This window comes from Achroia grisella, unplaced genomic scaffold, assembly GCF_030625045.1.
Source record: "Achroia grisella isolate CSIRO2021 unplaced genomic scaffold, CSIRO_AGI_Agris_v1 utg900, whole genome shotgun sequence".
Lineage (NCBI taxonomy): Eukaryota > Metazoa > Arthropoda > Insecta > Lepidoptera > Pyralidae > Achroia > Achroia grisella.
Genome location: NW_026713059.1, coordinates 6,203,330 through 6,217,602, shown reverse-complemented (window position 1 = coordinate 6,217,602; position 14,273 = coordinate 6,203,330). Strand labels below are relative to the sequence as shown.

The 14,273-nt window shown below is 31.3% G+C and overlaps 3 protein-coding genes across 3 annotated transcripts; 2 read left to right on the top strand and 1 right to left on the bottom strand.

Annotated features, from left to right (window-relative positions):
• Positions 1 to 306: 306 nt before the first annotated feature.
• LOC131853372 (small ribosomal subunit protein bS6m) lies at positions 307 to 1,051 on the top strand. Its single transcript, XM_059204240.1, has one exon. It carries the CDS (start codon positions 509 to 511, stop codon positions 959 to 961), a length of 453 nt encoding a protein of 150 aa, XP_059060223.1. The 5' UTR covers positions 307 to 508; the 3' UTR covers positions 962 to 1,051.
• Positions 1,052 to 1,475: 424 nt separating this feature from the next.
• On the bottom strand, positions 1,476 to 8,469 carry LOC131853368 (Bardet-Biedl syndrome 7 protein homolog). Its single transcript, XM_059204235.1, has 15 exons — positions 8,365 to 8,469; positions 8,135 to 8,258; positions 7,596 to 7,710; positions 7,393 to 7,522; positions 7,103 to 7,296; positions 6,088 to 6,268; positions 5,497 to 5,678; positions 4,733 to 4,850; positions 4,472 to 4,612; positions 3,916 to 4,154; positions 3,121 to 3,279; positions 2,877 to 2,986; positions 2,675 to 2,777; positions 2,471 to 2,592; positions 1,476 to 1,636 (listed from the first exon to the last, which is right to left on the bottom strand). The coding sequence occupies exons 1-15, from the start codon at positions 8,467 to 8,469 to the stop codon at positions 1,476 to 1,478; spliced, it is 2,184 nt and encodes a 727-aa protein (XP_059060218.1).
• Positions 8,470 to 9,959: 1,490 nt separating this feature from the next.
• LOC131853189 (translation initiation factor eIF-2B subunit epsilon) lies at positions 9,960 to 14,273 on the top strand. Its single transcript, XM_059204017.1, has 10 exons — positions 9,960 to 10,249; positions 10,687 to 10,811; positions 10,885 to 11,076; positions 11,974 to 12,157; positions 12,291 to 12,535; positions 12,619 to 12,738; positions 12,950 to 13,263; positions 13,445 to 13,621; positions 13,693 to 13,973; positions 14,053 to 14,273. Exons 1-10 carry the CDS (start codon positions 10,157 to 10,159, stop codon positions 14,257 to 14,259), a joined length of 1,938 nt encoding a protein of 645 aa, XP_059060000.1. The 5' UTR covers positions 9,960 to 10,156; the 3' UTR covers positions 14,260 to 14,273.

Below are 14,273 nucleotides of genomic sequence, written 5' to 3'. Positions count from 1 at the left end.
AGATGAAAAGTATAAGAGTAGTAACATCTTCATAAATAATAAGAATAATATTAAACTTCAAACCGTAACCATTCATTGTACGATAACGTCTATAAATTCATACACAATAATTTAAGTATTTCTTTAAATAGCACCTTAGATATGTACTTCAAAAATTAATATGATTTAACTAAATTATATCTAGCCACATTGCACTTTTATCCATAGTCTATGGTCGCAAAAAAATATATGGGCTGATATCTTGTCTGCCAATACGTAATAAATTAAAACATAATTTTTAGTATAAGCAGCTTATTGTCTATAACTTTATTTATTTTCATTGGAAAAAGTCGTAGTATATTGGATAGCAAATGTTATAACCACAAAATAGAAGTAAATGTGGAGAAATAGAAATAATAAAATAAGTGGTTTTCTATATTATGTAATTTAATTTGATCATCACATAATTAAGTTCTTTACGCAGCAAAATTTTGCGATTATTTGAGTTCATTACATTAAAAGTATTAAAATGCCTTATTACGAATTTGCCCTAATGTTACGTGCAATGCCTAAATCTGAACTCAAAACAACATTAAAACGTATATCACACGCTATATTCGACCGTGGTGGTATTATAAGAAACATTGAAAATCTAGGATTTAGAACGATGCCATATAAAACTAGTGCTCACGGGTTAGTACATCGGGAAGCAAATTATATTGTTTTTAAAGTGGATACTCCAGCACTATCAGTTACTGATTTAAAAGAAGAATATAGTAGAGACGTGGATATTATTAGACAACGTGTATTTAGAATGCAAGATGAATCTAACCATTCATGTACCTTAGAAGATGAGTTATTGCCGCCTGCTTATCGTGAAGAAGTTCAGCAGATGATTGAAATTGGAAAAAGTCAAGTGAATCGCTTTACTTACAAATTTAAATATAATTCTGGTTTGGACTACTATCCCTTCCAAAAATAAAATATATATTAAAATATTTGTAATACTGTCACCACAACCTCTAATGTAAATAGACTACTTTGTAGATATTATAGAAGTATGAAGAATTAAATTCCGTTTTTTTTTATTTTGAGTATAATGTTTTACAGTAGATTAGAATCAATGACATTGAATAAAACACATATTATACCTAATAAAAAATAAATCAATGTAATACTAGCTTATTAAATATATATAAGCTAGTACTATATTGATTTTAATACTATTTTTTATATAGAGGAAATCCTTTATACCTATATTAAAATTGCTTCTGCTCAGAATCTCTGCATTATGATTGTCTGAGATAAGTGCTAGTCAATTGTTAATACTCCCTAGTTGTTATTCTATTATGATTTGCTAGGTGTTGATTTGTTTCGGAGAAAACATTCTCACTTTCAATCTTATTAAGTCAGGATAAACAAATTGCTATTTAAATAATAAACATTTATTATAGGTATAAATTATTCTATATTTCAGGAACAAGTTTGTAAGTAACTCAGTTGTCATGTGGATGTGCGTTTTTATTAGCGAGCATTAATAATACCTGTTCCAATTCACAATCATACAGAGCCTTGTGTAATTTTATCCCTTCAGTAGTACAGTCACCATTTCGCAATTTAAGTGTTTGGAAGTCTATATACCAATTTTCTATAGTATCTGAAATAAATTAGGAAATAAAGCCTAGTACATAGTATTGCCTAGTTTACTAATCCTCACATTTTGTTTTATATCATTTATATTATAGGGCTAGATTATTTACTTGAACATTGTAAATTCAGTAGAAGTCAACCACAATATATTCCTGAAGGTATCATGTTGAAATCTACCTGAGATAGTATGTTGATGGTAATGTGGTTCCATTACAAGTAATATACTATGTCGATTTATTATCTCCAAAAGAATATCAAAATTAAATGTTGAGAGTGTTGCAGGCCACTACATTCATTGTTTACTAATTTGAATTACATTATGAGGCTTTATATCCCACAAAAAAAAACAATTTATATTTCTTATTGACTAAAAATAGGGAATAATCTCAGGCAACACCCATATATCTAAGTATCCGAGAGATGGCGAGCGGTTGGTTCGCACCTTGCCGTTTTGAATTAAAAATATAGTAAGCGAAATGTGGCCCACATTTGTGGGCATGTCAAGTATTGCGCTAACCCCAACATCAACTGTTGACAATAACGGTGGTTAGGTATTGTTTTGCTTTTGCTTAGAATAACTAAATAACAGAAGATTCAGATGGGTAGCCTTTTAACACTGCTTCAGCTTCCGACGAAACGTATGTTTGATTTCCGTACAATGCAAACATTTGATTTTATGATTTCTGACTCTATTAGTTAGGTTTATATTTATTTATTATCAATACTTAAGATTTGCTCATTTTGGGACTAGCCGGCTCCGTGTGATATGTTAGTTACCTTTTTATTTATTAGTATATATAATAATCTTGTAACTTATTATTTTTATTTCAAACATACTTACCTACAAGCTCTTCAAAATGTGTGTTTGCCAAAACAGCTTCGGGAATATTTAAAACGCGTTGGTAATCGTTGCACACTATAGCTGCATCATCACTCCCTATTTTGTCATCTAAATCTAGCGCGCTGTAAATTTTAGTATTAACAATATTTAATATTATACATTAATTATAACTTACAATTATTTCACATATGCGTCTATAAATACCCAATAGCATTCTTTAATTTGTTATCCTTATATGTTTGATATTCAGATATAAACTGATCCTTTATTCCATGAAATGATTGCACACAACAATTATCTGGAATGTCTGAAAATATAAATGAGATATCGATTAGATATACCTATATTCTCGATAACAGATAATATATGTATCTGTGAATAATATTTAAGTAAAATAAATACTAACCACACGAAATTTCTATACGAATATTTTTCTTTACCGAACAGTTCGATATAATATCTTTGATAATGGCTATTGTTGTAACGTTGTCCGATATGAATATGGCCATTCCTCGCCTGAAAAATCAGAGGAAAGTTGTGAAGTGAATGATAAGTGGAGATACCTACAGTTTCATCAGAGTATTTATTGGAGACAAAATGTTGTATGAAATAGAAAATATGAGTAACATACAGGTGTAGGTACCACTTACTGATATCTACATATAAGTACGGTTCGAAGAAGTGTATGTGAGCGTGCGAAAGCTACGTTTGCCGAAGGTCGAGGTAAATCACCAGGCAAAGCGTCAGCTAACCAGGATGTTATTTCTGCCACTGAGAAACTACCAGTAACGTGTACTTGGCACCAGGATCTGTAATATATGTAATTATTTGTAACACAATAGATACGATTACGCAAAAAAAAGTTGTGACCCCTTTTGATTGAGTAAAACAGTAGTACAGTAGTTTGATAAAAACCGGTGCCAAATTGGCAGGCCTATGTAAGCGGATTTCAAACATCCTTTTAAGTGAATAATTAGAAGAATGTTTGAGAAATATACTCTTAAGAAGGCTCAAAGACATTGTTTTTTAAGATTAGTTCCAAAACTGGCAAGTACCTACATACTTGGGATTACGTACCTACTAAAAATATTTGAAAGAATAAAATCTACCTTTTTCATTTTTATATAATTTGAAATGTAATGATGGAAGTAAAATAAGGGATGAAAGTTTACTGTAGGCACCTACTACAGGAGAAGATGTAGGTATTAGTCTAAAAATGAAGACAGTCAATAAAAAATAATTTTACTTCACAGTAATCCATAAATCGCTAAAATGTCTAATGTACTTTACTTTTATTATGTACCTATGGTTGTACAGATTGCCATCTATAAACATATGCCATCACATTGTTCATCATTCCTATTATTATACATAAAAAAATATAATTTATTTAACATAATATATTTATATAATGTTGATGTTAATAATTATAATATATTTTTAACCTTTCTTCGTTTTCCGAATCCATATTCTCGTGAAGAGAGTAGTAAGGCAAAACCGGTAACCGCAGTGTAATAAGGCGAGCTACTCTAGGAGCAGCCGCTGGTAAAGCATATATGAGTACTTGTACAGATTCCGCCCTGGATACTGGATTGTTTGTCTGGGGTGTATAGCGCATACGCACCCAAACACTTCTAGTACCAGCCTGACATCGCACTGTTGCTAAAAGGTCCTTAACGCTGCTCTGATAATAAAAAATAACAAATACTAATAAATAAATTGAATTGGTATCGAAATTAAAAACATACAATTTTTAACAAAGGTTTCTTCAGACTCAGTAATAAATAAAAGACATTATCATAAAGGCATTCCCTATGTCGATAATCATTTCAGCAGGCGTATGTAACTATAGTAGGTATTAAGGATTTAGAGGACTTTCTTATCAAGTAACTTAACTAGCAGATATTATTGTGCAACATGCATGACTTCTAAAGAAACTTTTGATTTTACATCGATATTCATACAAATAAATCAAATAAGATATGTATGGTTTGTACCCACTTGAGATGAGCATACGCTCAGTACAGCTGCATTATCCGTTAATAGATCTAGTTCCAGGTTACAATAAATAAACAACATATCCAGAGGAACAGCAGATGTGATGTTCACTTCTTGCCAGCCATCACGAGTGGCTCCTTGAAGCTGTAATTGAATGGTAGGTAGGTATACAATTAGTAGTAGCACAGATAATATGTAAGTAGTACAACTGGTTGTAGTTAGGTAGTAAAATTACAATCTAGGGTAAAACGATTGTCAGTTTACCTCATACTGTATATCCAATAACGGTGGTGCAGATAGTCCTCCATGTAACGATCGAGTATTGCGCTGATACTTCTCGCGTTCATTAGCAGTTTGTTTTTCTAAACGGGCTACTTCTGATCTACAATTATAATTTTTGTACAATTTTATGTGTGACTGTTTGTTTATTACACTTTTAGGACTAAACGTCTGAAGGGATCTTAATAAAACGTGACTTGAAGATGATGAATGAACGGGGACTGTCAGGCTTTTTACATTATATTATGGTTCCTTATGGATTAGCAACGTGTACTTAATCCCCCTGGTGTTTGAGGCGTGCATAGGCTATGGTAACCGTTTTCGATCATTGATTTTCACCACTGTGGTATAAAAGAAACAGCTTAGTAACTAGCGAACTTTTACGAATAGGTTGATGAGTATACAGGAAGAAAAATAGGTGTATATGAAACTACCATTTGAAGTTTTATCTCCTATATGTATGTAGAGGATATAAAACGCCAAAGGGGAGACAGGTTTGAAGATTAGACATACCTACTACATATAGGTATATATTTTCAAATAATAAGAAGTTGAGCACATGCTAATGCAACATGTGCATTTTGAATCGTCATTTCTGAACGCATCGTAAATAGTGACAATGTGCATCATGTAAATATTTATGAAAATAAATATATTTAGATATCCTTATATACATATATTTATTTACTAGCAATTATATATTATCTCTACAACTACTATTTATCATATTACTATAGAAGTATACGCACTCAAGTTTAGCTCGTCGGGAAGTTAAAGCATCTTGTGAAATATTATTTATATTGGCAACACCTATAACTAGACGTTGTGTCCGGAGTCCGAAGATTCTTCCTGAGAAAGTAGCTGCCAGCAATTCATGGTCTTCTGAACCCACACAACCACCACATACAGATGTTACAGGCTCACCGCAAAACTGAAGTCAAAGGCAAAATTATTAAGTATTCATATATATTATAATATTTTTTGCACTCAAAGTTTATAAGACTACCATAAGATTGCTACCGTCTAAAGAAACAATATATTTATTAAATATATAATATATAATACGATTACGATTTATTACAATAAGTAGGTATATTACGATTTTAATCCTAGATTGTATAGACGGAAACAGTTGACTGTCGATTGTGGTCAAGTTACCTTATAAATCGAGCGCATTTGAATTCAACGTAAAATGGATCTTATCATATATATCTTTAGGTTAAATATATGTAGTTATATATATGTACGTAAATAAGCATTTAAGCTTTACCTCTACATAAAAATCTATTTTGTGTATTTACTAATTTATATACCAAGTTATAATTTTAGGCTATACGAACATATGTGAATTTGAGGCGTGGTTTTCCAGCGATGTTTTCCATGTCAATAAGATAGAGCTGAATGGAACCATCGTGCCGACCGACAGCAAGATGTGTTCCTCCATTTCCCATGAACCAACCTAGACACACTACAGCCCCCAATCCTCTTCCTTCCATTAGACATTTACTTGTTAAAGTTGAGCTGCACATCGAATAACGTAGTAATATCATAATTATAGTTAGCTATGTAGGGTATATACCCTACTATATGCTTATATAAGCATATAGTACTATATGCTTATATAAGCATATAGTACCATAACAGATACTACGAGCTTGTTGATAGCTATCAACAAGGTCGTAGTTAGCATCAATATTAGCATGTGTATCTATGCATCAAAAACAAATAAATAACTAAAATATCAATGCGGAAAAAAAGTTACGCACTCTCTTGGTTTTTATCATAAACTAACTGTGCCCGCGGTTTCACCAGCTTGGAATTTATAGCCTATATGTTATTCTGATGTATAAGCTATACTTTAACATTGAATCAAAATCCGTTCAAGAGTAACAAACATTCATCCATACTCACAAATTTTCGCGTTTTTAATATTAATAAGATGTCCCAGACTGTGTGAAAGAGCAGTCTGTATAGGCGTTGTTGGGTGCAATGGTGCACCCTCTGATGTTACTGTACAATTTGAAGTTGGTGGAAAATTCCTGGAATGGAACTTTATCCAAAAATGCTTCGCGTTGTAGTTATTTAAATTTTTTAGGCAATAGTTGCTGTACTAGGGCGGTTACACGGCGACTATAATATAAAATAATGCTTTGCTGCGTTTCCGCGATACCTATATCGCTCGTGACTAATATGTTCAGTTTATTCTCCTCTAAAATGTAACTCCTGATATTGCATGTTTTAAACCGGTATGGACGCAGAACAGCTGTGTGTATGGTACAGTTAACATATATAGCATTATTATTTACAATTACCCACTTGGACTACACGAATGATTATGAATTAACTAGTTCTTACTCTTCATAAACTATGAGACCTATGGAACCATCAGCTGCGCCGTAGAATGCATACACATCAAGAACATGTAGTGATGGAGGAACTGCGAGTCTGGTTGGTCCTGCGGATATGGCGGTATGGGCCAATGTATAACCATTCTCCAATATCTCTGCTCCTTTGTTAGCGATCAGCACAAGAAGTCGTATTCGTATATTCTAAAATACATTATGGAACATATTATGAAGTCGAGAAGGTTGAACAGGTTCATTTGACAATTATCTAGGGAGGTATTTAATTATATGGATACTTACATTTGGTGTATTAAATGCTGCTATGTCTAGCACTCTATCGTCACAAATATACGAATGTGTTTCACGTAAATCTCGATAACATGTCACAGTTCGTCCACTGCATAAGATTAAGTCGACACCCAAAACGCACCTGCAGTTAATATACCTATAATCAATTAAAAAAGTAATTAACATGTAATATTATATCTACAGAATTTACATACATAGATGTAATTGTTTCGGTAAGAGGTGTTTCGATTGTAAGGAACACTTTTCCTTTTCTAGTGTAACCTTTGACCTCGTTACCTGATGCTGCAAATACTTTATCTGTTAGTGTACCTGTAACAAATAAATTATTATGTATTCATTGAGTGAAAGATGGACGGAATTTTCAGTAATACTATGTAATATTATATTATCTGTGGTAATACTATAGTACCCTTATTGCTAAAAATGTACACCTCATTTTCACTTCCACGCACTCCTCTCTTGAAACATTATCGTTATTTGCTGAATGACAATGATCTTACCCATATTGGTTTACGTTGGCTGAACATTAGAGAAGAATAACAAAATTAGAAAGAAGTTAGATTAACTATCGCACTGTTTACTTAGTCACATAATGTTTACCTAGAGGAATGCTTGGCAGTCGACATCGTCATTCATACAAATATTTGCATTATATAGGTATTAGTAATAATATATAAGATATAATTATATTTGACACCAAACCTAGCTATTTAATAGTGTGTTAGACATTTACCCATGTTCGAGGCAAGTTGAACAGACGTTATTGGTTTCCCTGGTAAAGTTTTAAACTGCACAACTGGTTCTTCGTCTTTAATACCCAGGCAATGCAATACGCCATTTTTGTCGCCAATAGTGAACTATACAAATAAGAAAATTAAGTAAACAAAAATTATATCAATGTCGCTTTACATAAGGGTATATATATTTTAACTTGCAATTTGTGTTTGCTTAGTATAAAAGTACCTTTTGCTGAATCTTTGCACCGACACTAGAGGGCAATATTTTTAGTGTATCCGGAAATGTGATCCCACAAATCGAATAGTCAACACGTGATAAGTCATAATCCATTGTCTTCGTAATTAATAATATATTTATATAAACTGTATCTAATAATGTACTTATATCACGAAGTTTTTATTTTTTGTTTTTGTATGCTTAAAAATCGATAGCACCTAGGCAACCGTAATGTATTCGACGTTAAGCATCTTAATAATGCCGTTATAGAATATTATCTTAAGAATAATTTTTATATAAAATAGGTATATATTACGAGTGTTAATTGTATGTCAGCGAACATAGCAGTGCTTATATATCTACCTATATTGCTTATCAAAATAATTATATATTTAAAACACAGAAAGTATTATGATTGTGTACGAATATTGCATCTAGCAAATTGCAATCCTTTCAGTATTATTCATATGTACAGATTTGTGATTACATAATTGATAATGCATGAACCATTTATCAATTATGTGCAAACAGCAATATAAACTTTGTAACTGAAACTGCCAAATGATAAATGTATAATGGATAATCTGTGTATTTCAATATTTTGAAATTATTGTCCATCTAATCTATCTAATGCTGTTGGTCGCAGCTGGCCTGTAGGTACAGCTTCAGCGGACAATAAGAGGCGAATGCAGTTGGCACTACAAACTTGCAGAAGGACTTATGAAGCGGTAAAAGACCAACACCATTTTGACGGATACGACTTTAATATGAGGGCACCACTAGGGGTTCGAACCTCTGCTTGTGCCGTTGTAATTTCGATCCCCGTTTAAATTGGATAGGGGATCAATCGTACGTGTAGGTACCACATATATCTGTATGGACTTGAATGGAATAATATTACAAGAACAGCAAGCGCCAAGAAGGAAAAGGACAGAGGGTTGCCGTTTATAGGGACTCGTCGTCGTCTTTGCTAGTATTGTACCACGTAGACTCGACCTATAGGTGGTGTTCTCTGGAAACCATTGCGATAAATATTTTAGCGCAAGCTACAAGACTTGAACTATTTCGTTCTCATTTGTTATCAACTACTTGTACATGGTTAGCATCACAGGAATGTCACCTGAATGAAGATCCTTCACGATATGAACATGTACGAAATTTGTCCAGCCAAATTGAGCCAATCTGCATAATTGTTCCGAGTAGCAAGCCACATTATTTATTTCTTCGACTACTGTTTTAGGTTGGCAACATTGATAACTGGAAATTAAAAGTCAACGTCACGGCACATATCGGGGTGAATGCCATACCACAAGAGAAAAAAAATAACGTCACGGCACGGCCATGAATTCAGTACTCGATCTAGGGATGCGATGCGATATTAGAAAATAATCGATGTTGACATGATATTTATAGAATTAATGTCTATACAATAAAAAGATCGAGTGAGAAATATTGATTTCAGAAAACAGATTTTTCCTCTTCTTATATTTTTTAGGCCGCTAAGTTCATATAATTTTAGACTGCTAGTTTGTTTTAGCGAGGTATTTCATTTTTGTGTGATGTGATCGAGAATATCAAAGAATATCGATCATCCTTAACTCGATTTGATCATATTCAATGTTCAGAATATAAAAATTAAAATAGTCACACATTCATTCTTACATTAATAAATTCAAATATTTAAAAATATTTTTATTTAAATAAGCTATTAAAAAAATATTTTTATATTACATCAATTACAGTATTTTTCAGATTATCATACTAACTGAAGTAACCTATTAATTGTAGTTATCCAATAATCATGGAAATTGATAATGAAAATATTGTCCAGGCCGTGGTGATAATGGACACTTTCAATAATAATTTTGTTCCTATATGCAACAACAAACCAATGGTAAAATTATTGTGTTACTTACCACCCAACTCTGTACATACATATTTTTTTGTTCATGCTGAAATAATACTCCAAATATTGTTTTTAATTATAGTTCCCTAATTTGTGCCATGTTATCTGTAAACAAAGTTAACGAGACACCATCTAGAATATATGAATAGCTTTTATTTAAAATTATAGAATTCATATAATTATAAATTACACCTGTTAATATCCTGGACAATGTACACAGTTCATCGAGTATCAAATAAGCAGAGGTAATATATATACATAGACATAGAAAAAACCAAGCTTAATGCAAAGTATGATGATACTCATAAATCATAAGCTACTGCAGCTAGGTGTGTGTACCATGAACTAAGTAGTTTTATATTTAAACTGTGTTCCTATATTAAAATGTGTTTGTTTTGTTATATTAAACATGAAATTCTTTTCAGGCATTCTTATCAGTTGCAGGTGTTTCATTAATTGACTATGTACTTGAATCTCTGGCATTAGGGGGAGTGGGTGAAACAATTCTCTTTTGTTGTCAGGATGGTACGAGGGTGAAAGAACACCTTAGGTAATAACAAATTCATTATTATGTTTAAATTTGTTATGGTAGCAACAATTTTTAAGTATACATTTTTATGCAGGAAATGCAATCAGATGAAAGCAACATGGAGTTTGACTATGGAAGTAAATGTTTTAATGTCTGATTCTTGTCAAACTATGGGTGATGTAATGAGAGAGATATATGAATCTGGTCTTGTCAGAGGATATTTTGTATTAATGGGGGTGAATAGTATTACTAATGTTAATTTTGCATCCCTACTGGAAGAACACAAGTAAGACTATTTGATTATTAATATAATTACAATATATAGTAATGTCAATACACTATTCTTTATCCAACTTTAATTGTACTTTAAATACAGTAGAACCTACAGCGTAACCTTCTCCTTTTTAATGTTGTTTAAATTAATTAATGACACAATTATGAAGCCTATGCATTTATATTTTTATAATAATATATTTATTCATAAGCTTTACACATGGATAGCATATATAGTTGATGGTTTGGAGCAGGGATGTAAGGGACCTCCGTAACTGTAACTGAAACTATCCGATATCCGATATATAAAAATATTCATAACCGTAATCGAATCCGAAATAAAAGTTTCGGATAATATCAGATAGGGGCAAAGCGTAATTGAGATACGTTATGTAACCATTTCATTAGCTATTTGTATTTCACTTTTGAAATTCCTTAAAAAAATTAATATCCGTAACCGAAATTATCTGAAACTAACGGATAATCTGAAATAATTTCATATCCGAAACCTATCCATATCCGAATTTCATATCCATAACATCCCTGGTTTGGAGTAATGAATTGACTCCATTAATTTTTATTATTATTTTTATACATTGTTTTTATGAAGGAACATTTAAATTAGTTTATATGCCTGTCCATTTACTATAATTATGTTATATGAATAAAATTATGGGGCAAAGTTGTTGCCTCTATCAATAATAGTGTGCAATTTCAGACTACCTATGTATATAATATCTATGCCATATTAATGCACAGGCAGTGGTAGCCTGACATTTCTTGTGTGACATGGGCATACAGTCATGTCAGATGTTTCATATAAAAGTGGCAAACATTCAGTTTAGCTGCAATTTATATGTGATCCATAGATACTTAGGTATATTATATTTCTCATTCTTTTTTGTTATAGGCAAATTTCAAAAAAGGACAAAGGTGCAGCTATGACATTAATATATCAGAAGGTTTCATGGGAACATCCACTGATTAGTTGGGATAAACCTATTTTTATAGCTGCTGATGCAAATACTAAGAAAATATTAATGCACAAGAAATATAAAATAAAATCAAACGACAGGACAATTAATTTGCCTTTGGTCTGTATGTTAATTCTAGTGTAATAAGTATACATTTATATTATACTACAAAATTATTTAATAATAACTATCTTAACATCTGCTGATATAATAAGAGTATTTAATTCTAAATTAGGTACATTTAATGTTTCAGGAGGTTACACTGAATTATTCAGAAGTTAAACTACACCACAATCTAGCAGATGCCAATATTGCCTTGTGCTCACCTTCAGTTCTTCCATTATTTTATGATAATTTTGATTTTCAAACATGTGATGATTTTATTCATGGCATTCTAATAAATGAAGAAATCCTAGCCAGTTCATTATACTATATTCTTCTAAAAAACAATCAGTATGCTGCAACTGTCTCTAATTGGAAAACTTATCAAATTATTTGGTGGGTTTGTAATTCTCTTTACATATTCTTTCAATGTAGCTAATGAATAAATTAACTTTTATTCTAATCTTTTTCTTTTTTAGCCGAGATATTTTGCATAATTGGGTATATCCATTATCCATAGAATCTGGTTCATTTTACCAAAATAATTATATCACCACAGGAAATCACAACTTTCGTGACACAAGTTCTATTTTGAGTAGGTGAGTGTGAATTATATTATTCATTTAAAAATTTAAAATGGTATTATTGTTAGGTATAAATTTTCATTAAGCTCTTTATTCTTTTCAATCTTAAACTGCATGTCAAATTTCACTATGATCTTAGCAGTAAACTGGTACATTAACTTTCATATCATATTTATAATATTAATAAAGATTTTAATCAGTAACTATATTCATTCTAAATTTACAGATCTTGTACATTGACAGAGGATGTACTAATTGGAGCCAATACATATATTGGCGATAACACTGTGGTAACAAAATCCATGATAGGGAAGAGATGTAAAATTGGAAACAATGTCAAAATTACTGGAAGTCATATTATGGATGATGTAGTTATCAAAGATAACTGTAATATATCTTATAGTTTTATTGATCGAAATTGTATAATTGAAATAAATTCAAATATTGAGGGAGGTACAATTATAGCATCTGAGATCACTGTAAAGTCGGGTAGTCATTTAAATGGAAATATAATTGATTCTGAAAGTGATAAAGGAAATGGTGAGTTAAAGTAAAATAATTATATACTTAATGTAATAAGTAAATATTTGGGAATAGATGAATATTACTTCTCTTATACTTTTATTTTTATTACTTGACAATATCCATATTACTAGCTCTCTTTAGTTTGAGACTAGATAATCACATGTGATATGTATACATGACTTTTTTTTTATTATAGAGAAAATTTTGCATAAGTCTACATCAGAAGGTGAATGGGAGAATGATTCTTCGGGTGCTGGAGTTGATGAGTTTATTGGATTTGAAAAAAATTGGAGTGACAGTGAATCTTGTTATTCATCTGATAGTAGTGCAGAATCATCTCTGCCTGATTCACCTGCACCAGAAGACACTAACAGTAAGAAAATTCTTGTAATGAATAAATTTCTTAATTTTGACTGTAAAATAATACTAACATTTTATTTTCAGTATTCCTTCAAGAGGTAATTGATAGTTTAGCTAGAGGTTTTGAAGAGAAGTTGAAATGTGATTTCCTTATATTAGAAATTAATTCTTCAAGATATGCATACAATATTCAGCTTCATGAGGTCAACTTCTTTGTAGTAAGAGCATTGTTAAGTTTGCCAGTTCTCACTGAAAGCAAAAATGTTTTGGTCACTCTAAAAGATATACTGAAGTTTTTCCATCCAATCTTAAATAACTACATAAAGACAAAGTCTTCCATAATGGATTGTTTAAAAGCAGTTGAAGTAAGTTATATTTTGATATTGTAAAAATGGTAAGATGTACAAGTGAAAACAAGCTTTAATACTGTTATTTATGTTTCAGGACAGTTGTATTAAATGTGAATGGCTAGATGGTAAAGCTGGACAGATAGTGCATTTGTTTTATGAAGCTGATGTGGTAGATGAAGATTCATTATTAGAATGGTATGAAGATTTGAAAGAAAATGAAAGTCCTATCATGAGTCAATCATCAATTGTAAAATTCTTTGAATGGTTACAAGAAGCAAGTGAAGAAAGTGATTCAGATTAAACTGTACAATATAT

Excerpts from the sequence above, each read along its gene's own strand:
- LOC131853372 (XM_059204240.1), top strand. The coding sequence starts at position 509 with ATGCCTTATTACGAATTTGCCCTAATGTTACGTGCAATGCCTAAATCT.
- LOC131853368 (XM_059204235.1), bottom strand. The coding sequence starts at position 8,469 with ATGGATTATGACTTATCACGTGTTGACTATTCGATTTGTGGGATCACA. Across the intron at positions 7,711-8,134 it reads TCAACTTGCCTCGAACATGG|GTACACTAACAGATAAAGTA; the intron begins GTAAATGTCTAA and ends TATTTGTTACAG. Across the intron at positions 7,297-7,392 it reads CAGCATTTAATACACCAAAT|AATATACGAATACGACTTCT; the intron begins GTAAGTATCCAT and ends AATGTATTTTAG.
- LOC131853189 (XM_059204017.1), top strand. The coding sequence starts at position 10,157 with ATGGAAATTGATAATGAAAATATTGTCCAGGCCGTGGTGATAATGGAC. Across the intron at positions 10,250-10,686 it reads TATGCAACAACAAACCAATG|GCATTCTTATCAGTTGCAGG; the intron begins GTAAAATTATTG and ends AATTCTTTTCAG. Across the intron at positions 12,158-12,290 it reads GGACAATTAATTTGCCTTTG|GAGGTTACACTGAATTATTC; the intron begins GTCTGTATGTTA and ends TTAATGTTTCAG.